General features: G+C 35.9%; 1 protein-coding gene across 1 annotated transcript in view; it reads right to left on the reverse strand.

The window, feature by feature from the left end:
- CNTNAP2 (contactin associated protein like 2) overlaps nt 1-27,083 on the reverse strand; it is an 816,026-nt gene that overhangs the window by 374,256 nt on the left and 414,687 nt on the right. Inside the window, exon 5 of the mRNA XM_030444894.1 lies at nt 1,485-1,688. Within this exon, the coding sequence (XP_030300754.1) occupies nt 1,485-1,688 (204 nt within the window). The remainder of the gene's footprint in view (nt 1-1,484; nt 1,689-27,083) is intronic.

A 27,083-nucleotide genomic window follows, 5' to 3' on the forward strand; every position in this document is an offset into this window, starting at 1 on the left:
TCTGTAGCTTCTCCTCCCCAGAGGCACGGGGGAGGAGAGTGGGATTTACACACCAGACATCACAGGTTGTTTTCTGCTGCTCCTTCCTCTTTAGGGAGGATTCCTCACAGTCTTTCACTACTTTAACGTGGGATCCCTCCCACAGGAGAAAGTCTTTCATGAACCCCTCCAATGTGAGTCTCTCCCACAAGGAACAATCCCTAAGGAGCAAACTGCTCCAGTGCAGGCAGCCCACAGAGCCATGGACTACTTTGGGAACAGTCCCCTTCAAGGCTGCAGTTCCACAAGATCTGCTCTGTCGTGATCCTTCAGGGTCTGTGCCGTAATCCACCATGGGTTGCAGGGGACAGGCAGGGACAGTCTCACCACGGGATGTAGAGAAAAATCTCTGTTCAGGCATCTTCTCCCTTTCCTTCCTCACTGACCTGGGTCTCTGCGTGTTCTCTCTTTACGTGTTGCTTTCTTTCCTCCCCCCTTCTGCTCTGCCCTGCTCTTCCTGACCAGGTGTTTCCCCTACTTGAATATGTTAATTGCAGAGGCAAACATCCTTTGTGTCCCATCTTTTGTGTTGGGGCCCAGGCGATTTTGAGCAGGGAGATCTATTCAGAAACTACTTACATGAGCTGTATCTAGGGGACCCCTTCCCCGCTACCAAAATGGCATTGCATCAACCCAGAACAAATATGTTAATCGCAGAGGCATATCCATTGTCCCTGATGGACACGTTTGTCTTTGTCCAAAGGCAGGTCTGGCTTTTGGAGCTTGGGGAGTTTCCAGCATCTCACCAGAGCCATCCCCGGGCCCCCTCCTCTGCTACCTAAACCCCACCACACCAACCCAACACAGAAAGTTATATGAGTTTTTCTAAAACTGTTTTTTTTGAAGGGGGAAAAAATACCTGCAACCAGTTAAATTGTCTATGTGTACATAATAAATGTACTTTTAAAATCCAGATTCTTTTACTGGGAAGGAAAAAGGAGGCTGGAACTAACATACCATATACAGGATTCCATGCAAGATTGCCTGATAAACCAGTATGCCTTCTTTCCATTCCTAGTCTGACTTCAAACAATGCATCTTAACCCCAGCTTCATTTGGCCTGTAGCTTCTTATATTTAGCTGCAAGGTTTCTAAGGATGATCTTTATTACTCCAGCACTGAGAGTGTTCTTTTCTTACACAAAGCCACAGCTGAGGCCAAATAGAATTCTAGCAAAGCTTCTTTTGTTTGTGGCAGGTTTCTAATGACAATATATTGCTGAATCTGTTTCTCTGTACAATCTTATTTTCATGGCATCTCACACACAGTAAAAAGGAAGGAAAGGAACAGAAAGAAATATAGAAAGGCAATGAACAATTTATCACCCATTTATCCGATTAAATTATGTGGCTTACAATATTACTGGGGCAAAAAAGGATGTAATACTTCACTTAAATTTTTGTGGGAGAATTACAAGTGCACAACACTAAATTGTCAAAGCGTACCTAAATTTAAATTGAGAACAAGTTTGGCTTTCTTCAGCTCCAAGGTGATATAGTCTCCTTGCTGTCCTTCTCCATGGAAGATTACGCCTTCACTTTCAGAGGTCTTAAATTTCAGAGAGATGACATCTTTCAGTGTTTTCATTTTCTTGTTCCTGAATCTGTATGGTAACACTACGTGGCCATCAAAATTTATAACATCAGCCCCTAAAAGAAAAAGCAAATAACGTTGTTGATGGGTGATTATATATTCCTGTGACCACTGGAAAAAAAGACATGCCATATGTAGATTGCACCTGAACAGAATAAAAAAGTGGAAGTGGGATATGCTTGGAAAAACATTTTCTCCTTACCATAATTAAAAACTGTAAAGAAGTAGGAACCATACAGAATATAAATTCAATCCATAGGGCATAAAAAAAGCAGATATGAGTGGACAACTGTATTATTGGTTCCTCTCAAATATTGTTGCTGCTATGCACACTTTTTGGATCTGAGTTAAAAATGAAAGACAAACTTCTGAGTCATTAATTTTTTTTAAATCCTGTATGGGTATATGTGAGGACTGTAAGCAATAAAACATATGTCCAAGAAACTACCCACCAATTTCAAAAGATTCCTCAAACATTATGTAAATCACAGGTTTAAGGCCTGTCTAGTCATTTTATATTTATAGAGGAAAGATACTCACTTGTAGCCCATAATATGAGACTTAAGTATGATATTCTAATACTGTAGTAATAAATAGTGGTACTAGGCACTGAGCATCTATCCTCTGAAAACATCAGACATGAATCAAAGAATCCCTTTCTGGGGAAAGTATTCCATATATATACCTCTATTTGCTCCAGCTACTAGTCATGGGTACTCAGATATCATTACAACAAATATAAGCACATAAACAGTGTATTATTTACAAATTTTAACAGCAAAAATGAGGCTATTAACACCAGCAAGGGATAAGACTCAGAATCATACCAAAACAAAAACCTCATTTTGTTGTTATTACTCACAATAAATTACATACAGAAATTACTTCAGGAAGACCCCAATCTACTTTTCAGTAGTTATAAATACTGTACACATGAAAGCATGTCAAATTTGCCACTGAAAACTTTGCAGCTTGACTCTCAGTGACACTAAGTTAGCTGATATCATGTTAGCAATGCATTACTTTGCATTGCCTCTGAAAAATGAGGAAGCCACATCCCAGCACAACAGTCAAAAATTTCCTCTTCTATATTTCTTACAAGGAGACAGAGAGCCAAATGTATGATGTTTGAAAATTGCCTTCAGGCTTTACAGTTGAGCTAGAAGGATATAGCAACTCCATAGCTTGAAAATTTCTGCAGCAAAACCGACTGCCTTTACACTTATCCAAAAAGCAATATGTCTGTCACAAAGGTAGAAAAAAAAAACAACCCAAAACTTAATACAGATACAAATGTATCTTTCGTGCACAATAATGTATACATCTTTGTATTCTGGAAGTACGAGGTGAAGGAAAATCAATTTTAAGTTTCTGTTGACTGCTCAGCTTCCACTGCACTGAAATCTGGATCCTCTTCTTATCTATCAATTAATCCAACCACTAAGTGATGTCAGTGCTTGAAAAAGAAAAAAATGCATTTGCTATGAGGTTTGGAATTTTTCTTGCTTTTCTTTGCATTGGATGCAATGCATATGTGGCAATGCAGTATCAAAGTAGCAAAGAATGTTTTATAGAGGTGTATTTTTAACTCAATTCCTAAGTAAAAGCAACAAACTTTATTCTTACATTTTATAAACTTGCCAAAAACTCTGAAAATAATTCTGTGATGAACTATCAGAATGTGGTGAGATAATATCTTACATGGTGAGAAAGTTTTGCCAAGTTTTGAGTGTAATATCTACCGAAGACACACCAATAGCACTCAGTATTTTTCAAGTTTTATCTGTATTTAAAAGCACAGGCATTTTTTCCTATTATTATTATCACTGTTGTTCTTATAATGCCAGTATACTGCTCATTTTGTAAGCTCATTTGCAAATGTCTGTAACAATGTGGCTCTTTGCCTGTGATAACTTAATACCCAATAAGAAAGAAATGCAACAAGTCAAATGAATAAGCGGTAGAAGAAAAATTAAAACAATAAAAAACAGTTTAAAGAAATATAATCTAATGACCATGGAGAAGAGACCCGTCTGCCTTTTTTTTTTCAGCAGGACAAATGAATTTTCTCTAATTTGTGTAGATATTAAATTACATTGCTACAAAAAATCTGAGCTTACTTGTGCATGCTTGTGATATTTTACAGAAAAGGCTTCTTAACATAATTTTTCCAGAGAATGTAACTGATCTTACTGATGATGCACTTTTATTTCTTTAAAATAACTTTATTCAAATAGTTATTTTTCAAACTAGGAAAAATAATTGAAGGCTCTTCTGAAGACATGATCAATTTTGAGGTTGAAGACTTTTGTATTTTTAATTATCTTTGCAAATTAAACTGTGTAGTGTTCTTTATCTCAAAGTTATACTATCATAGACATCATCTGCATTCACTACTGATAAAGTGAGAGGTGGCAGGTCAAAAAAATCACTCCCTTTTACCAGAAACTCCTCCAGTATTTCTGGCTGTAAGAATCACGTTTTATTTCATTTTTTCCAGGGTATAGTACAATGGTGTTCACCAAATGGACAAAACAAAAGTAGTTTAATATATGAGTTCATCTGTATAGTATTGCAAGTGTAATTTATGATTGCGAAAGTTAAAATTCAGGCTCTTGGCAACTGTGAACTAGAAGCAAAGAAAATGCTCTCTATGATTTATCTTGCTCTGATACTTCCAAATAAATTTGGTAAACAATATATGTTTATCTGAAATACTCCAAAGAATCTCAGCTTTTTCTGTTTTATCATGCTGATTTAAAAGTCAGAAGCCTTCCCTGCAACCATATACACATTTAGTTCTATTCTTCATTGTGAAACCTGCCATTTGATATTGCATCTCAATGGACACATTAACACATATAATTGAACTCTGAAACAAGGTATAGTAAAGAACTTAGTTACTTGAAAACAGCTAGCCATTGCTAATGTTTTTACTGTTTATTAAACAAGTAAATCACAAGAGCTCCAGGTCAATAAAAAAGGACAATTCTGACTCTCACACAATAAATGATCAAAACAGGTCTCAGTCATTATTAAACTGCTGAGCTTGCTCACTATTTAATGAAAAAAAAAAAAAAAAAAAAAAGAAGAAAAAAACTACACCAAAGAAAGAAGTTGCATCACATCATATACCATTTACACTCAATTTGCTTGTTGACTAAATGAGGTACAAAATTAACAAGACAGTCTATTAAAATATTAAAGAAATGGATGACTAGCTGAAGCCCTCATTTTAATGTTTACAGCTGCATGAAAGCAGGAAGACACACAGTTGACCTATAACATAATGATTTAGAATTTCTCTTTCAAACTTTTTTTTTGAGCTGTTGCCACTCTTTTCAATCATCTGATGGTTTATAATCTTCCTGCACATCGTTTAATGTCTGGACCCTTAAAGAATACTCATTACTCAAAGCCAAATTCTTCTTTCTGTCTCACATTCTATATCAAACACAAATTCATTACTTCTTCCAACCACGGAGCACATTTTTAAATTGAACTTTTAAAAGAAGCTGCATAGACACTGATTAAGGGATATGCAGAAAGGACGGTTTCAAGTTGTCCTTGAACTCAATTAAATCTCATCCAGTAAAAATCTCACTGTTGTCATTTAACTTCAGTTGACCTCAAAAAGCAAGTAGTGCAAGACTGAGTCATAGTTTTGGGAGAAGACATACATTTTTTTCTAGTGAGTAAGATCACTGTTGTCTAAGGCACATGAATGTGTATCATTAAAGGCTTTTCTAATGGATGTATAGTGGAACAGATGATCCTGAGTACCATTATGGGGTACATGCAGGACAACCAGGCCCAGTCAGAATTGGTTCATGATGGACAGGCCCTGTTTTTCTAACTTGATCTCCTTCTATGATGGGATGACCCACTTACTGGACAAGAGAAGGGCTGCAGATGTTGTCTAGCTTGATTTTAGCAAGGTTTTTGACCCAGTTTCCTACATCATTCACCTGGAGAAACTGGCTGTTCATGGACTGGATGTGTATACCCTTCACTGGATAAAAAAACCTGTTGGATTGCAGGGTTCAAAGGCTGGAGGAGCTGAAACCCAATGCATGCCTACTTCTAGGGTATTTTTCAAGATGGAGAGGTTGGTGCCATGGGGAAGCAGAACAGCGTATGTGTTGCATTGATACAGAAAGTATGCTTTCTTTGAAATCCTTAGACCTGAGGCTTGCAAGGTCACTACATAATTTAAAGATCCTGGAATGCAACGCAGGCTTTTGCCTTCAACTCCCTATAAGTAAATCCACCTGCCTGATTGGTTTTAAGACCATAAAATCATCAGGATTGGAAAGAACCTTCAAGATCATCAAACTTGAAGTCCCCTAGCACAAGTTGTGGCTGTTATCTCTCTCTTTTCTATCACTTGTAACCTGGAGGAGACACTAACCCCTCATCATGTTTAGTTTCTGCATGCAATAGCTGTTTGTATAGTCAGCTCCACTCTTTCTTGTCCATCAATTTTTCTCTATTTAAAGCATCACTAAAGCAGCAGGAAAACATCTCAAGTCAGCTTCTGGATTCCTGACTTTCTTAAGATGTTTCTATCAGAAACTAGCTTCTTAATCACTTGACTTATTACAAGTGAAGGATGAGGCTTCCACTTACTTAATAAAGACAACTGACTAATCGCTACTCCATCGATTGATTACTGTTCTACAGGAAGAAATATAAACTAAACAAAGGGCAGTGCTTAGGTTCTTCCACAGATGAAACTTCGATGTTGCAAAAGCATATTGCACAATCTACTCTGCCAGAATTAAGGCATTTCATGTAAATATTTAAATTATAATCATGTTCCCATGTATAAAATTTGAAAACTGCTAATTTCTGCCATCCGAGCATACATTTTCACAGAAATACATTACAGTTCCCTAACAAAGAGCCATCTTAAAATGTGCATACTCAACTTTCACAGAAGTGTCAAAATTACTTTTAATCTTTGGTTTTTACTTATGGCTTATGACGCAATAATTTCTGGGTTTCATCAAAACCTAGTAATTGTTAACTGGACATTTAGATCAACAAGACAGTATTATATAGATGAGAAATGCAAGAATTATTTTATGTGCAGCCAGTGAAGATGACCTGCCACTTGTACTTGATTAACAGTATGGTCAAAGAACTCTACTGAATAAAAATCTGAAACACGTAGACTAGTACATGTCACCAGGCTGTAAGAATAAATTTCTGAGCAGAAAAGTAACAGCCAATTGCCAATTCGATATGTGCCAATTCCGTGCCTTCTATCAGATATAGTCCATACACTACTGCTCTGGTTTATTTAGCCTGTGTGGCTCTTTGCCAGGATCATCCTTCTCTGCTTTTCTATTTATTTGAGCAACTGCATTAAATAATGGAAAAATTGTCCACAGTACCAGATGCATCTGTTTAGATATCAAAGCCCAAGGATGGAAAACACCCAGACAGCATTTCCTGAAATTGCTTAGGAAGCAATTCCAGAGGAGGAGGAGGAGGAGGAGGAGGAGAAGGAGGAAATAATTATATAACAATGTTTATATTTGCAGCATTTGTTTTGGAATGGATTATGATCAACTGTCATAAACTCCCAGAAAAATCAGACACTCATCATTGCATCAAACACAATTTTCTCCTTGCATAATATAGCTTCAGTAGAAAGGTTTCAGCCTTGCAACAAACAATAAACACAAGGAGAACAAGAGATAAAAGGTATGCATACTTTTCTGGAGGGACATTGTAGGAATTTTGCAAGATACACTTAAGATAGTGAGGGAAAAGGAATTTTGAATAGATAAAACCCATGCTGTTCTAAGGACATGCCTTACCAGTCCCAGTTAATTCAGGGGTTTTACAAATGACTGCTGCTGATAATGAAGCTCTCATCAATCTGAGTATCATATCATGGGGAACTAAATCAAGATTTCTTTCTGCTCAGTTTGACAACTATCTAATGACTGTTGGGACAGTTCTGAGGAGCTGCTTCAAAGAGATATGGTCACAATGCATACCTAGAAAGTAATCTATTTACTGCAAAAAAGTAGGTGGACACAATATTGGAACACATAGGTCTGTAAGAGCTCTTAAGTAGTTTTATGTTGTAACAGTAGAGTACTTTTGCAATGACTGATGGGTTGGAACCTTTTGAAAAAAAAAAAACCATCTTCAGCTATACTGAAAATTGTAAAGCTACAAGGTCTTTGACCCCCAATTCTTATTGACTTTCAATTCTTCATATTTTCTACCAAAACCTTTTTTTTCCTCCCTGAACTTTCTAATTAATAAAATTTATGCTATTCAATTAAGTCTATTAAATTAAAATTTTAATAACAAAAACCTATATAAATTAATTAAAAATTGATAATAAAAATTTAAAAATAATTTAATGTTATTTTTAAAGAAAAGGTACAATAAAAATTAAACAAGCACTACAAAAAAACTCCAAACAACCCAAGCCCCTTCCACTCATTTATTTTAATCAGTGTGAGTCCTGCTATAACTTTTTGGAGTCCTTGATCCGTTTGGGGCACAGCTGTGCAGTAAGAGGAGTAATTAGAGCAAAGTGGAAATGAAATGGATTGTACATTCTTTGAATTCAGAGGTGCTTAAACTGCTTCAGATGGCCTTGTCTACACTGAAGAATTATTACAAGAAAATCCCATCACTACCAAAGCTATGGGACCAAAGCTTTATCAGCAGTGTTTTTAATTTCAGAGTAGTAATAGCAGTATTTTCAAGCATATGTGCATATATCCTATATTAGCATCTATGGGTTTTTTTGATAGATTTTCCTTGTTCATTGCAAAATGTCCTTTTGCATCTTCTTAGCCTCTTCGAATCCTATGGGAAACCTTTATTCAGTCTTCTGTGTTTTTAAGAAAGAGCACTGCATTTCTTCTAAGCAGGTGAAATACACCTTTAACAAAACTGATATTAAATTGACCTTATAGAGAGACAAAAATATTATCTCATTGACAAAGGTTGAGTGTTTTTAAATTTATCAGTCCTTTTTCTTACAGGCTGTGTAGCTCCAGCAACACATTTAGAATCTGTTCATACAGTAAAAGCTGTAAAATATATTTTAATTAAAGTTGGGATTTTCCAGGTTCTTGTTAACTTCAACAAGGGAAAACAGATCTCTTTTTGCTTTGTCTAGATGTGCCACCTATCTTCAGAACATGATGTTCAGGTCAGTTTTGTAGTCTGCTTTTTGATCAAGGGACTTTGAGTTATTTGCAATACTGATTTCTCATTGCTAGGTACTAATGGCAAACAGTGACTGAATTCAATGGGAATTTCTAAGATAGTATATGTCCATATATATAAAGGGCTTCTATTTTCATTTAAATTTAAGCAGTAAACAAAAATTAAACAGTAAAACAATACAAAATAAATTTAAGAGAAACTACAGATCACTGAGAAAGTAGACTCTTGGTAGTTTGCTTTTTTTTCTTGCTCTCTTTTTTCTTCACTGTCTACAAGCATAATGGACCCTTTTGCCCTTTATATTATATCGGTATATTATTTCTTCTTCATGCAGACATACTGCCTAATTATGAAGACCAGAGTGAGCTTCTAGAGTAGTGCTGTTTAATACTGTTAGTTTATCTGTTAATTAGTGTGCTACTCTTTCCAATCTAATTAGGTCTTTCTACCGCAAAAAATATTCAGTGAAATCTTTACAAACAAATATAGGAGGAGGAAATTAGTGAAAGGCTCAAAAATATTTATTGTAACAATTTATGTGTGATGTACAATTTGCTACTGTCTCCTCTTCTTTCACCCACACCCACAACCTTATCAGTCTTTTGTAAAGAATACAATTACTTTCTCATAAATAATGCTTATTCTTGCCATGTGCTCCTTTGCTTCTCTTTCTCTACAATGTCCTGTCTTTTTCTCTCTCTGCTTCTTCCTTAATTTTGATACCAAGACAACCTCTTTTTACATGTTTGCACTTTGTAATTGCCTTAAAATTAATTTGGGGCCTTAACATCTGTATAAGACTTTTGTGAAGTCATACAAAGATGACACTTTTGCAGATGCACTTCAGAAGGGGCAGGGTACATTTACTCACAAGAACTGAAGGTGAAGTCATAGTCTTGAATTTCACTTGCAATGCTGTACAAATAGGAACAAAAACAAGAAAGATGCTGGCCAAACAAGGCTGCTCTCCTTGAAAATTCAGCATTCATTATGGCTGCCTTTTTTTGCAGTTGCCTCCAAGGGGCCAGGCAAAACACTACAAGTGGAGGGAAATATGTTAAGATCCCACTATCCAGTAATGATCAAACCTTTCAGGATGCAGTTTAAAGGAAGTGTCTCTGGAAACAAGTGGGAGTTCCATGGAAATTGCTGAAAATTAAATTATTACTCAGTGATGCAAGATAGCAGAATTAGGGCTGTACTTTTTAGTCAAAGGACACACCTGATCAGGTATTATCCTTTGCATTTTTAAAGATTAAAAATAAAATTATTCTTTTGAATTTAAATAAAACTACTTGTACTGTTTCTGAATAGTGAAAACAACCACCTCATGAGCGTTTGATTCTTCCTGTACGCTGCTGCATATATCACAAATAGGAATCTTGGACCTTTATTAATATTCCTGTGTAGGAAATAAAATAGTATCTAAGGGTTCCTTCTGAAATCAAAAGATATGAAGTGTCTGAAACTAAGGGGAATCTTATTTTTCCCATTAAAATAAATAAATAAATATGATGAGCACCAAAAATAAAAGGTATCAACAAAATGTAATGTGCTTGCAAGAAGAGCTTTTTTACAGTTAGGAATAATTAACAGGAATTAAAACATTTTCTATGTCAAATTATAAACTGTACAGACCATGATGAAGTGGGAAGTGGTGCATTAGTACATCTTGACTTGCTGGATATAAAATTAATTTACAACGCTTAATGATGCTTTTTTTTCTCTCTGTCATTCAACAGTAGCTTTTCTTCTACTTTAAACAGATTCCATTTAATGCACAAATTGGTTTCAATCTGCTCTGGCACCTTGGATATTTGGGCCAGAATAATACCAAAAGATGCAAATGGCCAAAAATGTAATTCTGTGAGTCTTCTTTACAAGTAATATGGAAAACACAAAACCTTGTCAAGAGTGATCACATATTAAAGTTTTTTATAGTAACTAATTGTTCAGATCAAATATCTAATAGTTCAATGGAAAAAAATACAGCAAGCAACTGGCACCACAGTCTTCTTGAATTTAGGGTAGCTTACACTGAAGAAATACGTGAAGAAATCCTGCTTTATCTTTTCTAAAAGTTATTTGTGCTAATTCCTGCACACTAAGAGAGGTGTGGTTTTATAAAGTTGAGGAATTTTTTTTTAATGACACTTATTTTTGCAGTGCAATTTTCTGATAAAAACTTTAAAAAAATAAAGGCAAAGTAAGTAAATTTTTTACAAAACCAGAAGTAATCTCCATCCCAGTGTAAAATCTAAAATATTGCACCACCTACTTACTTTTTTTCCATACAAGCAAAGTGAACAGGTCACTAAAATATTTTATTTTGTAACTACACATGGAAGTCTTTATTTTTAATTTTCACTCTGATAATATGCCAGCTTGTAAAATCAGATCTAACTTATTTTGTATCTCATGTTCTGATTAGATAAATTGCTTCTTGCATAGCTGAAAATTACATGCTTCGCTGAACATATTTTCTATCTTCACACATTGCACGTAGCTTATTATGGAAAATATTTATAATATAACATCAAGACGAGTAATAGATACAAATGACTCCTCAAAACATCTGAAGTAGCAGATTTCTGAAGTCCAGAGAAAAAATTATTTTGGTCCAGGTTGGTCTAATGAGTAATAGTCATTATTATATAGTAATTAGTGACATATCTTCTTATTCATCATCTGAAATCCATATTTTAATAGTACTACAAATCCTGAAGACCCAGAGTGACAGCTAGGGGGATTTTAAAAATGAGACATACTTACCCCTATAAGCTTGAGAAAATAAGAACCTTTAGATGTCTATACACTTTGTAGATATAGCTTTAAGTATTCTGCTGTGAATAATTTCAAGAATTGTAAAAAAGTTTATCTTAAAAACTGCTAGCAAAAACAGTGCTATCAACAGCTCCTCCAATAAATCAACAAATGGCTCCAGCACTCAGATTAAGTACACTTTGCTTCAAATTCTAGAGGAAAACCATGTACTTCACAATCTGATAGGATTATTAACAGATATAGACTCATGGTGAAGCATGCTTAAAAGCAGAAAAACTGTAGACATTATTCTGTCCATCTCTTCCTGCCACTTTACCTAAACAAGTTAAAGATTTATGGCTGTATGATAAATATTGGCATGAGATAACCTCCTTAGAGGTACTACATGGAATTTTTCTTGTTGTGCCAGGAAGAAAACACTTGTACATCAGAAAACTTACTTTTGACAGGAACCATGTTAAATTCCCTGATTTCATCAAATTTACTTCCATTCAAAGATGGCTGTGCATTTGTCAAAATCTACAAAGTTTCTCAGAGCAGGTGGAGTTTTCCTGGGACATTCCAATCACAATTGTGATTTCAGCATTGCAAAGATGCCTTTTTCAAGTCTTTCCCCATTCTCTGGTTGCTGATTTCTGTCACAGCCTCTGTATCTGATAATAAAAGATTGATGTATTACTCCAATTCAAAGTGTCACTTTAGTGGCCAGGAACTGAGAAAGTCTAGTGTACCAGATGTTGGCATAGCCCAAAAATGCTGTATGGTGGGAGGCAGGCAGCCAGCAATGCTCTAAAGGATAACCTGAAATTATCTTGTGGTGCAACATTTTGTCCAGCCTTCACCCAACTGGCAAAATTTGGGGACACGTTGCTCCGTTCACACTTACTTCTCAGAGATACCTACCACCTCTTTTCTTGTTTCTTCTAGGTTCATGGATGGAATTGTGCAAACACAATCTATGGAAATTTGCTATGTACCTTGGAGACAGAAATATGGGGCACAGACTTCTCCCAGTGTCCACTAAATCAGAGAAAAAGTTGGCTGTCTCAAAATGTTGAACATATTTTTATTTGTTGCAAAACTCACAACTGCAGTAGAAGGATAATTTGAGTCCCTCTCTAACTGATCTAATTTGTTAGGAAGATGCTGTATCCTTACTAAACAACATGGATCAATTTACACATTTAAACATTTCTACCACAAAAGTGAAGATTGTTATCTCCGAGCTCTTTTCAAAAATGAATATATAAAGACTGGAGGCCCTATAATGACTACAGACCACTTGTAACATGCAATAGAAATGACACATTGCATTAACAATTTATTTTATAACATTGTTTAATAAACTTTATTAAATTTGGTCATTCCTTCATAGACAAAAATACATCTTAATGGAATATTTGAATTTAGTTCATAGGGTTTCTGCTGCTAGATTTCCCAGCCAGCATGTATTCTGCAGTGTATTCTAAATATATACTGAAAACACTTTGTGAAAATAATTCTACTATAATGCCATTCAAAAGAGATGACTGATAAACAAAACATTATTAGAATAGGCCAGGAAATGAAGAATAACAGAATCACAGATTTATTGAGGCTGGAAAAGACCTCTGAGATCATCAAGTCTGACCTAACACCACCACAACAGCTAGACCATTGCACCAAGTGCCACATCCAGCCTTTCCTTAAACACATCCAGGGGTGGTGACTACACTACTTCCCATTCCAATGCCTGATCACTCTCTCCACGAGGAAGTGCTTCCTGATATCCAGCCTAAACCTCCCCTGGCACAGCTTCAGGACATGCCCTCTGTACTGTCACTCGGTGCCTGGGAGAAGAGCCGAACCCCCACCTGACTACAACTTCCCTTCAGGTAGTTGTAGGGAGTGATAAGGTCCCCTCTAAGTCTCCAGGTTAAACAACCTCAGCTCCCTCAGCCTCTCCTTATAAGATATTTCCTCTAGTCCCTTCACCAGTCTTGTTGCTGTCCTGTGGACCTGCTCCAGCACCTCAATATTCTTCTGGAAGCGAGGGGCCCAGAGCGGTACACAGAACTTGAGGTGGGGCCTCACCAGTGCTGAGAACAGGGGGAGAATTACATCCCTCATCCTGGTGGCCACACTGTTCCTGATACAGGCCAGGATGCCATTGGCATTCTGTGCCACCTGGGCACACTGCTGGCTCACGTCAACCAGCTATAAACCAATATTCCCAGGTCCCTCTTGGCTGGGCTGCTCTTTTCTTGATTAGAAGTCTGCCACAGAAGTCAGAATAAACACAAATTAATACCTACTTTAAGGCTCATCCAAAGGTCTGTTCCTACAACAGATATTCTATCTGAACTTTTCATTCACTATTCCTTACAGTTTATATAATGCTCTGACCTCTGATGGGCTCATACTCCATTATGGATCATAGTGAAAACTTAAAGTGTTTCACACCAGATAATCTCAACTAGTGACTTCATGTCTGTCAAATTTATAACCCAGAGAGATAATCTGCAATTTTAACAAGATGAACTAGAAAAAAGGAACACCTAATAAATGGTGACAAAGATGCACAGAGGGGCTAATATGTGTTCTCAAGTCCTCTGCAGAAATACATATTTTAAAATTGATCTATTCACCTTCGAACAGTAGGAAACAATTTATGATAACTAAAAGAAACTGAAAAAATGGGCTCTTTGTTCTACTGTCCACATTAGAGATATATATACATGCTTTCAGACTTCGGCTGATCCTCAAGAAAGCAAATGGAAGGAAAAATACAATTTTCATCATGTCTTAAATGACTTTCTCCTTGGTTTTCTACTGATCAACAGAAAATTCTTGCTACAAAAAAGAATTCAAGTTTAGAATTTCTATATTGAAAGAAATGGATCCTGCAGTGTGCTAAAAAAAAACAAAACAAAAAACCCACCATACATTATTCCTTCCACAGCTCTGTTTCTAATCCTAAACTCCTCTTTTGTCTGCACAAAGGCCATACTCAAATACAAAATCCTTATGACCAGCAAAATAACCACTACAACCACTAAGCTACTAGACAAGATTAAGTTGTTTAATTTATGTATTCTTTAAATATATTGATTCCACTATAACACTTGCTGGCTGAATTTATAGTTTATAAATTATGTCTTTAGCCATACTGTTCTCAATCTTATTATTTTCTTGCTCTTGAACCACTACAGAACATGTTGCTAGTCCTCCAGACTCTAATTGACAATACCTGGGGTCTGAGAATATGAATAATAGTTTTTTTAGTTCGTTGATTTATTATGTGAATTTTTTTTTTGGCAAAGTCTGTTTCTAACACTAATATTTTCTCCCAGAAGCATTCGACTATGTTTACAAGTTGAACATCAGAATAGTTTTTTCTGCTTGTCTTTTCCTTAGGCTTTTATGATCACTCATTTGACATCCCAAGAAAAATAAGTTTATAAAAACAAAAATTAAAACAAAATGTAGTACACTAAATACATCCAACAATGGACTGCTGGAAAAAAGGAGGCAGAATGAATCTCTTACTAACTGTTGAGAGGTAAAAGATGTAATGTGCCTGATGGCTGCCAAGGCTTCAGCACTGGGGAACACTTGGGTACCAGTGCAAGGTTTATCTGTTTTTTGCTACATAGATGTAAAGAGATGTGCATTCTGAAAATACTCTGCTTTTTAAATGCACTTCTCATGGTCTTTTCTCAGAAGATAGTATCACCATATGCCTAAGTTCCTCTCCATTTTACCAGAGGGTTGAAACCCATTCTGATCATCTGATCTCCCTCTGCCTCATTGTTTCAGCTCAGCTAAAACTAAACTAAACTTACCAGTGTTTTCTGACCGAAGTTAGTGCAATTTTTCTTCTGAGTATTTCAGTTCTCCTTAAAAGCTTTCCTGCGTTACATGAATATTGTTTAATTTTCTTTGTAAAATCCAGATTAATTTGGGGCAGTTTCCAAATTACTGCAATGATGTTTCAGTCAGAAAATTCCTTGAGTGTGGATATTGCTATTACCAGTGGACACAGCAATAAATCTCAAATAGGAACCTGATATGACTGGCACTGAGCTGCTAGAAAAGTAGTAAGCCTTTGTATAAATACTTCTTGTTTTTTAATTGCTGTTTACATAGTACATACAGTTGAAGGATATTTTTACAACAAAGGTAAACACTGAATATCTTATGCCTGTTGAACTGCAACTTATGTTACATTTTTAATTTTGTTTAATATTTTTTTTTCTTCTGGTGAAACAAAACAAATGCCAAGTCAATTTTTTTTAGGTAATGTAATAGAATTAATGTAATAGAATTAATTTAGTACAGATTTCAAGACAACCAATATCTGGATGTTGTAAAAATTTCTTTGTGCTTTGGCATATAATTCATGTTGATAAAAAGGTATATTTTAAGATACTTACTTTTTGCTATATCATACACAGAACTATAATAGAATCATAGAATTGTTTTGGTTGGAAAAGGACCTTCAAGATTATCACATCCAAACATTTACTATAATGAAGTAGTTCAATTTTAATTTTTACTCTGAAAAATTTCAAGGGTTTAGAAATGTTTGATTCACTTCTTTGTGTTCTGGTGGACCTCACAGCATTTTGAAAACAGCTGACGCTTGACTGGCTTCTGTGCTAATAAGGAGACTAGAGACTTGGTTGTTCTTTGCTTTGCTCTTTAGAATCTCCTTGCTGAAGACCAGGAGTAGAGGGAGCCTGGGAGCTCTGGCTCTTTCAAGACACTTTGGATATCCCAGAATTATCTAGGTAGTAGGCATGGGCATGATGTATGTACAGCATTCTGTGAGAAATACTCTTTTTTTGTATATAAAACTATGGATTACTAGTTTTGATCTTTTTACCAAATGTTATCAAATACACTTGCATTTCGAATAAAATACTTATTTTTGCCATTTAAAGTCAAATAATGTCATCAGAAGCTCGTAAGTCCTGCTAACCAAGCTCATGCGTCTGTTTAGGGCAAAAGTATAAGATCCTTAAATGCTCATTTTTTCATAATTAATGCCATATATGTTTTAGATAAATACTATGAGCAGAAGGTGCTGCTTCTTGCATTTGAGTCTATTGGAACCTGCATATTGCTGACTAATTAGAAAATTGCTAACAGTTTTACTAATTTTGATTACTTTGAAAAATTTGAAGGGGGGACATAAGTGTTCAAGGATAACTATGAAATAGAAAGGATATTTCCTTAAAGGCATAGTCAATAAAAAGAAATTCTGAAGTACAGAATCATTTCTGTAAAAAATAGTCTCAGAAAACTCTCCTACAGGAATCAGAACACCTTTGTGCCTAATTATTTCATGACAGAGATGAATTACTAACTTTGCACAGCATGAGAATGAGAATTGTGGATATGATTTAATATTGTATTTTATAGCTAGATACTACTTTTTTTTCAGAGAACCTAGTGGTAAATTGCCTAAAGGTTGGTCTTCTAAACATTACTAGGCACTTTTATGATTTTTCCTAGATAGCTATCAATATTACCATTAATTTAAGTATATATTTAAAAAACGTGATTGCACTGAAAAATTGCACTAAAAATGTAGAAAAAGGAAGTGGAAGTGAAGAACGAGGAAGTGCAGTAAGACACATGGAATAATTTTATGTCTGTGAAACATTTTTGTCATACAGAAGTGCTGAAGAGTGTGGTCAGGAAGTAAGTGTTTAATTACCATTACAGGCAAGTTCCAGAAGATAGAATTATTGGGACCAGAGATTCTTTAGCTTATTTAATACACAACTGAATTTCTGCCAAGAATGCCTCCTGTGAAAGAAAATACTCCATTATGAATTCTAGCCCCCATGTTTATTTAAGGGAAATTATTGGCAATTTTTTACTAGGAAATATTGAACAAGTTTCTTCAATAATCTAAGTTATAGGTCCTGAATAGAAATATAAAAGAATGAGGAATATTAGATACCAACATATGATTATCATCTACAGAGATGCAAGAACGTAGAGAATAGAAGATGCTATAAATTTTACCTACTTTCTCATGAAATTTCAGATCCTCTGAAACAAAAATCAGTTGATATGGGTGCCAAATGAACTGTATGAGACAGCCATAGACAAAGAAATAGAATATCAAAACTCTTCAGAAAATTTTTAAACATTTTAAACATTTCTTTTTAGTAACATTGTAATGCTATTTTAATATCTGAGTCTTAATTTGCACAGTACTTACATTTTATTTGGTTCATATTATTTGTGTTTTTTTTAAATTAAATGTTTGGAAGTCTAAGAATTAAACTTTTATCCCTTAGTGTTTTGTAAGTTTGTAATAAGACCAACAATTTTTTTTTGCAAGTGTTCCTATATTTAAGTTTTAATTACACCTACAAAGTGTGAAATATTTTCAGTATTTTGTGTTTTACTTATGCTGGAATGATAACATTGCTGGAGCCAAGCTAGGTAGCTTGGTCCTCTTGAGAAATCTGGTCACCAAAAAACAGCCACCTGGTAGGCATTGTTAATTCATAGGCACTTTTCTTTTCTGACAAAAAGCCAGTGAGACATAAATGTAATTAATAAATCCTACTCTAATAGCTAAATGATCTTTAAGGTCCCTTCCAACCCAAAACATTCTGAACATTCTGTGATTTTATGCGATTCTCGCTTTGTGGTGGATTATGACTGTAGCATATAGAGTAAGATGAAAAGCCATGTTGTGATCAGCTTACCTAACTTGGTAAATGAGTTTGTTGGAAAAAAAAAAAGTCCATTGAGAGGAGAAGAAAATAAACATTACATACAAAACTCAAAACTTTAGAAAAGGAATTCAGAAAACACATCATGTAGCAGCTTCAGTTAGATGGGGTGAATATTACAAGCACTCTGTAATAAAGCTTTATACGCTTCAAAACTGTCTGCAGCTAATGTGCAGCCTGTACTGGTATCATTCCTACTTAGAAGGTTTATTTTGCAAAGCAAATAACTATCCCTGTTACAATGCATACAAATGTAGGTCACTAGAGTCAAGTCTCATATGCAAAAGATCTTTTCTAGTAATATGGGTATCCTGTTATGGGATATAGTATGTAGTTGTATATAGTTATGGGATATAGTACGTAATGCAGATAATTCTTTAAGCTCATCTGACACTGAAAAGCAGAAGTCCTATTACAGCCATTCTGGAGAAACTATTTCTAGTTAAGTATCAAGAGAGTCAGAATAATCCTACTCCTTTTATATAGGCTGTGGACTTGAAAACGTTCAGAAAGGAATTTTTCAGTGCAAATTTCTCAAAAAATGATTCTGAAATGATGATGTCTTAATGTAATTTCGTGGAAATTCATCTATGAATTATTCAAAGTGTAGAAAATAAGCAGTGTGGAATACTTAGTGAGATTCATAGGCACAGAGAACTTTGAAAAAAATTTTTTTTTTCTCTTTTTTCTTTTACTACTTCAAACACAAAAAATTAGGGTTAGGCATGCAAACTTTGCTAGCAGCAGTTGTTCCCATCATACAACAAGGCAACAAGAACAGATCATAGTATTCCAGTCTTCATTCTAGAAGAGAAGACCTAGATATCACTGATCAAAAATACTCTTCTTTCACATTACAGAGGTTCTGATAAGAATTCTAATAAGCATACTAAGCAACTTACAGTGAAATAAAACTTAGAAATGCTAAGTAAGGGATAGCTCCCATGAATGCTATATGGTAATGAATGACTATGTACTTTTTAGGAAGGACAGACTGCCAAAAGTAAGGTAGTGGAGCTGCCCTTTATGTGAGTAAGCAACTAGAACATATTGAGCTTAACTCAGACAGACACAATGACAAAGTTGAAAGCTTATGGTAGGAGTTAAGGGACATATAAATATTGGAGATACTGTTGCGGGTGTCTACTACACACCACCAAACCAAGAAGATTTTGACAATGAGGCCTTCAACAGGCATCTCAAAATGGTCTCAAGGTCATGCACCCTGGTGCTCATGGGTGACTAATATCACCCTGATATTAGTTGGAAAAATCACACATCCAGGCATAACCAGTCCAAAAGGTTCCTGCAGTGCACTCATGACAACTTTCTGCTGCAGGTAGCTGTAGAACAAACATGGACAGATGCAATGTTGGACCTTGTATTAACAAACAAAGAAGGTCTGGTTGTAGATCTTATGGCTGGGGACAGTCTTTCCTGTAGTGACAATGACATGTCACAGTTTAGTATCGTTAGGGAAAGAAGCAGAGTAATAAGTAAAATTTCTGCCCTAGAGTTTAATAAGGGTAACTTTGTCCTCTTCAAAGATCTACTTAAAAATATCCTGTGGGCTAGGACTTTACAAGTTAGTGGGGCCCAATAAGCTGGTCAATATACAAGCACTACCTCCTCTAAGCTCAAGATAAATGAAATGTGTTCCCTTTAAAAAAAAAAAATCAAGTAGGGGATATAGGAGACCTGCATGGCTAAGCAGGGATCTCCTGGAAAAACTCACATGGAAGAGGGAAATTTACAGCATATGGAAAATGGGTTCGGTTAATTGGGAGGATTATAGAAATGCTGCCAGAGTATGCTGCCAAGGCTCTCTTGGAACCTAATTTGGCTAGGGAAGTGAAAGAAAACAAAAAAAGCTTCTTCAAATACATCAATGAGAAAAGGAAGAGTAGGAAAAAGGTGGGTCCACTGCTAAATGAGGTGAGAGATATGGTAACAGATGATACAGATATGTCAGAGTTGTTAAATGCTTTCTTTGCCTCAGTCTTTACTCCTAAAACCAGACCTCAGGAATCCCAGTCACTGGAAGTAAGGGAGCACAAATGGAGGTAGGAGGACTCTCCACTGGTCAGTGAGGACTGGGTTAGAGATGACTTGCATAAACTGAAAACACACAGCTCTGTGGGCTTACTAAGGAGGACCCTGGGAGTGGCACATCAGGACAGTGTAGTAATAAGATCCTACTGGCAGCTACATCACTGGAGATGAGGGATAATAATAGGCTGGCAGCTATGGAAGAATTTTAGGTAGAAGACCTGTGTGGATGAGTAAGGGCCTTCTCAAAAAAAAATAAAAGGGAAGAAGGACATTTACAAAATGTGGAAAACAATACTGGCCACTTGTAAGTAACATAGGAAAGTAGCCAGAGAAATCAGGGATGCAACAAGGATAGTTAAGGTCCACCTGGAACCATACAATTGCCAGCTATTCTAAAGCAAGTCGTAGTGTCCTTTGCGAAGTTCAAGATGGACATTATTAGTAATTCAAAACTATTTTATCAAGGTGGAGACATATTTAAGATCTCAGAATGTGAATTCAATTATAGTAGAAATCCAGATTATGAAAATCTGTGCATTCAAAAGCATCCAGTTTTATTTCCTTATGAGACGTCTTCAAAAAAATTCTTTATGTTTGTTGTTGCAGTTTCCTGCCAATATGTTTCATTTTAGTTTGCACTATGTTGACTTTCATTACCTTTCTCTCTGTGTGTTGTAAGTGCAAATTTCTCCAGCCTGGATTTCAGCTTGCCTCTGAGCAAGGTGCTTGAGCCAAGATTTTTGAAAGTAATTATCGAAATAAATACTTCAGAAAAATTTAGACTTTACTCTTTCCCTATTAGTAACCTGACCTGTAAAGCAGAGATTTAATTTTGACACTCCTTGTCTTCCTAGGCAAACCCTTTAGACAAGAACTGGTATTTCACAAAGCTAATTTGTAACTGTTACAAAGCCTATATCTTAGCTGAGCCTTTGCAGCTTTCCTGGGGAAGAAAAGCAATCTTTTAAAGATTATTCACATAAGAAAAAAATACTTAAAACCCAGAATGTGAATTACATCATACAGCAGAACACTGCCGACAAAGATGAAGACAGGGTGACTTTCAGCTACATTTAAATGCAGGATAAGAATAATTTGAGAAACAGACCACTTCTACTGGCTCTCCCCTCCCTGCACCAGAGCTAATGTCTATGAGGCCACTCCATGAGAAAGGAGTAGGGACTTGATCTGAATGTTCACAAAACCCAGGAATGTAAGGGAGGATGATTTTAGCAGCCACAGCCTCAAGAAAAGCCAAATTACATCCAGAGCCAGAGGCTGAGGTGAACAGTACCAACAGGCTGCCATGTTCCAACCTGGTTAATCGGACAACAGGCTTAATGCCATGCTTTAACTTTTGGTCAGCCCTGAAGTGGTCATGCAGTTGGACTAGAGGGTGGTTGTAGATATGTTCCAGCACTCAATGGCAGCAGTGGGGGGCATATCATGTCACCCTTACAGGATGGAAAAAGTTGAACATTTTCCCTGTGTTAGTGGATCTGGGGGAAAGTTGACATTAAAGTCACCTAATTCTATGAAGTTAATTCTCATGAAGATGGGACTCAAGCTCTAGAACATGATCTTGTGTAGAAGAAAGTCAACTCAGTAAAGAGATATACTGCAAATAACTTTCCAGGCTCATTTTTACCTTATAAAAGTATTATCATCAATTGCTAAATTTGGTTACTTCACAACATCAATATAAGTAGTTTCATATCAGAGAACACAATCATTACCTTTTGAAGAGAGGAAGCAAATTTACCCATAGCAAGGCTCCATTTGCCATTTTACTTAAAATAAAAAGACAAAATACATCAAAATCACCTAAGCTTTAGGGAAATAGCAGAATTGAACCGAGCTTTGAAGTAACTGGCATCCTTAATATAAGTTTTTTTCCAGACATGCAGGTCTGGAATGCAGTTCCACAAATACCAGTGAGGAACTTCAGGCTCTAAATCAATGGCACAGAACCAAGACCTAGAGTACCGTGTGAGCAGAGTACAAAACCAAGAGTACTGTGTGCAGTTGTGTGCACCTCAGTATAGAAAAGACATCAGACTATTGGAAAATGTCCAAAGGAAAGCAATAAGGATGATGAAGGGTATGGAGGGGATTACTTACGAGGAGCAGCTGAGATCACTTGATTGTTTAGTCTAGAGAAAAGGAGGCTGAGGGGTGACCTCGTTGCAGTATGCAACTTGCTTAGAAAGGGAAGAGATGGGACTGCCACAAATTTCTTCACTACTGTGGCCAAAGACAAGACTCAGAGAAATGGTAAGAAGCTAAATCAGGGTAGGTTTAGGTTAGATATTAGGAAAGCTTTGCACCAAGACTGCCTGAGGTCAAGAAGTGATAGGTTGATGTTCTCAGGCACATGGTGTGATTCTCCAGGTGCCCTACACAGGGACAGGATTTGGACTCGATGATCCTGATGGGTCCCTTCCAACCTGGCGTAGTGATTCTATAGTTTGAAACAGTTTCAGTTTCACAAGTAGAAAATTTCCCTAGTGAATAAGTCAGCATGCAGAGAAGAATAAATCACCATGTACAGGAATGCAAGAAATGGGCAAAACCACCTGAGAATTCATTCGGGCAAAAAATATTAAAGATAAAACTACTATGACCAGACTGAAGCTTTTGATTTACCTGAATGCCACCATCCTTACTTTCTGAAAAAAACATACCATAACTTTACTTCTGTGCTCTACTTTTTTGGATGTCTATGTGTCCTAAGAATACTTTTTAAATCTCCATCCTCCTATTAACTGATTACAGACTGCTGTATGGAATACTCTGCAGGGTGTGTGAGCAGTTACTGGAAAACCTGTTAGAACATCTAAGTCTGCTCTTTTCCACAGGAGAAGTGCCGGACTTCAGCTTAATAAACCTTAATAAAAGTCTTAAAGATTTTATAATAGTTGGCAATATATTCTGCTTATATAGCAGGGACAAGTTTTTCTGCAATCCATACAAAATTAGTCATGAGTTTTTTCAAATGAGCCTTCTGCAGGAAATGCTGAATGATTAAAAAAAATGTCCAAGTGTAATTGAAAACTGCCTGCGAATGCAGTTCAGCAAGCTGGTGGGGCATGTATTCATGCAAAACATTTATTTTTCTCTGACTGATTATGCATTTACTGCCAGCTAACAAATGAACCCATGAAGAACACACACACATTGCAATTCTCAAAGCCATGGTGTAGAATATCTACCTCTAACCTCATTACAACTTGAAACAGAAAAAAAAAGGGAAAAATAATGGACTTTCCAGTTTGCTACCAGATTCAAAAGGTTTAGGGGAAAAATATTCATATTTCATCAGATTAATAAAAAGGTAAAGAATAAAACAAAGATATATTCCTAAGGCTTTTTTAAAACCGCAAGCGTATTTGGATAAAATCCTTCAGAAATGTTCCATTTTGGGAAAAAAAGAATTAAAATCAATAGCATGTTTGGAAATAATTGTTTGTTTGTTTCAGCCTGAATGTTTTTGTTGTAGAAGCATCTTTTTTAATGCACTACATGAATGCTACATCTTTTAAATATTTTTTTATATTTTAAAAACACGAGAAGTAGCCATTTAAGATTTTAAGTAGTTCCTACTATGAAAGTTGAATGTGTTACTAGTAACAGCAATATACTTGCTACCAGTAACAAATAAGATAATAAGTAGACGCCAATTCTCATGTCAAAATATATGAACACATATGTAGAAACAGGTATATAAGAACATTCACAACCATCTCTGTAGAGAAGATGAAGGAAAACAGAATCTAAAGAGATTGTTTACAAAGGTAGGTATTTTTGTCTTAAATTGCAGAACTCCACTGTTTAAAAACTGCCGTGACCGAGAATATATGAAGGTATTTATTTTCACAACCCTTAAAGAGAAAAAGAATAAAAATTGTCTATATGCCAAAAATCTACAAAGTATACTAACAAAGAAGCAAGCTTGCACATAAAGCACATACCCAAACAGACTTTTAAAAGTTTGCAAAGAGAAAGTTAAACAGTACATTTCCCTCACTCTCCGTAGTTGAGATTTAGTCATGCACATTTAACATCAGAAAGAGTATATCAAGCTATGTTTGTAGCTACTGAGCTGTGAAGATGAAAGCTAAAAATAAAATACCTAGACCTAAATAGGGATAGAACTACCCCATGTAACAATACTCAATTGTAGACAGGCAAACCTTTCTTGGGGTATGGCACTACCAAGACAAAGAGGTGTTCTCACCAAGGTGCACAGTCAGTGCTCCCATTTTGCTGCCTTCAGACTCAGCCAGCCTCCTTGGGTGCTTCTGCTCCAGACCCAGCTGACCTCCTCCTTTGGCTGCTCCAGAGTGAGCTGAGCGTGTGTTGGGAAGCTCCCCTTTTATTGGCCCCCCAATCCTGCTCATGTGCAGCTGAGGCAAACCCTAACTGGGTGGGGGTGGAGGCTTAACACAGGTGGGCTTAACACAAGCTCACGCCTCCCACCTCATAATTAGCACCTGAGTGCCTCAAACATGGGGCTGTGTACACATGCTCAGGCCATTCCTCTACACGTTCTGCTACACTCAATACTGAAATTTAAGAGAAAAGAGGAAAAAGGTTGGATGTTTAGCACAACTGCTAACTGTCCCATTCACTGTCACAAGCAGAACTACCCAGTTCACTGGCGTTGTGGTTACTACTACTCCTTTTCCCTTCCTAGCTAAAACATTGGTCACCTATAAAGAAACTGAAATACTAAGAGTTGACATAGTACAATAAAAGTAGTGTAGCTAATAACTGAAATGAACATTTACAAACACAGCTCAAGTAGCATTTGTTCAGTCCCACTGCTGCACAAGTATTAGCAAACAAAGCTGGTAAATTAATGGAAACAGCTCAGTTTTCATCCATCCACGGAGATTTAGAATTGTTCTTAACACCTGAGTATACTGAGTATTTAGATGACTTCCTTCCATCTTCAACTGATCTTTGTTTTTCAAAATTCTTATTATCATATATAGAAATACATTAAAAATCAGACATAAAAATCACATAAAAATCCCTGTGAACAAAGGTATCAGCGAGCACTCTCCACTCATAGAACTTCAGCACTCAGAAGACCTTATACAGTTAACTTGAAAAGAGTAGCTGAAGACTGCAATAGTATTGCTGTTGCCATTGTTGTGGGCATTCATCTGCCACAGGATGGAGATTAAGGGAACTATTCATATGGCAATGATCCTGCAGGCTCTTACTATGTTCTTCATGAATCAGTAGTAAAATTTACTATATTGTAGTTGTCATAGCCTCCAGATGACAACTGGAGGCTGTCATTATAATTGTTAGATGTGTTGTTTTCAGGGGCAAGGTGTATTTTCTTTAACCCAAGCTGGCACAATGACAGACAGAGGCGCTCTGTCTCAAAAATTCCTAAACATAGACATAATAGAAGATGTATGTTACGTGTCTTTGCTCTCTGTCACCAAAAGAGCATGAATAAAAATGTGCCATCAGTTTGGACTTAAATGATTTAGGGGATATTTTGCCTTTGGTTATATTGCTTTCTTCTCTGTGGCTTGCTTTTTGATAAATGGTGCCACTGCAAGTTTAAAGACCCTTTTCTCCTTTACAGTGTATGACATAGATCATTAAAAAATAAAAGCAACAACTCTCATTGACTTTTGTCATTTATTGTCACTATTGTTGTTATATTATGTAATAATATTTTTGTGTTGTTTTGGTTTGTTTTCTTTCCCAGGCTTTTATCATATAACTCCTACATTAACATAGCCTTTAAGCAAGTTAGTTACCAGTTTTTAATTTTTTTTTTATTAATAAACTGACATTTTTGCCCTATGGAGAATGAATTTTTTTTTCTATTTATTCACAGATAAAATAAAAAGTTCCTTCTGAACCTTCTTGTAGAATCAGAATTATTTTTTTGGTGACTTCTATGAACAATTCTGTTAGAAGACAACCCCACAGATTTCATCTGCACAGATTACAAACACAAAGGTGCAGTTTAAAGACAGCCCAGATTTCAAACTTAAAGCAAAACTAAAATCAAGCAGAAGAAATTAAAACAAAATTTGGTAATGCTATAAACTTTTCCATGGAACAGATCTGAGTTCTAATTCCTCTATGGAAATCATACTTCTCTTTTTTAATTTGCTGGGCAAGAAAGAACATATGTTGCACCTCTGGTACAAAAGAAGAAAAAAAAAAGTATATTTTATATGCATACCCAAACAAAACAGAAACTAGAAAATATAACTATTACCTGACTTACAAATAAGCAGTTCAGTATTAGGAAGTATTTTTCCTAATACTCTGAGACTAATAACCAAGTTGCAGTAATGTGCAAGGAAAGGGTTCTTGTAGTCATTAAGTGTATGGCTTCCCAATCATATCTTTCTTGCACTTTGAGAAAATACCTGATTTTTATATCTGAAAATGTAATGGTTTTGGCAGATGTTATGAAAAGAAAATTTGGGGCATTTTTAACTAGATGTCTATGCTTTAATAAGGCTTTGAAAATTACTTTTTGTCTAAATAGCAACTTCCTTCAATGACAGCAGGATGAATCTGGAAATAATACTCCTTGTCTTAACATTAAAAACTTTACCTAAGCCAAAGAACATGTCTATATGGAATGATGTAGCGTTATACATAGGGCTCCAAATGATGCATTTG

This window comes from Calypte anna, chromosome 2 (genome assembly GCF_003957555.1).
Source record: "Calypte anna isolate BGI_N300 chromosome 2, bCalAnn1_v1.p, whole genome shotgun sequence".
NCBI classification, from domain to species: Eukaryota; Metazoa; Chordata; class Aves; order Apodiformes; family Trochilidae; genus Calypte; species Calypte anna.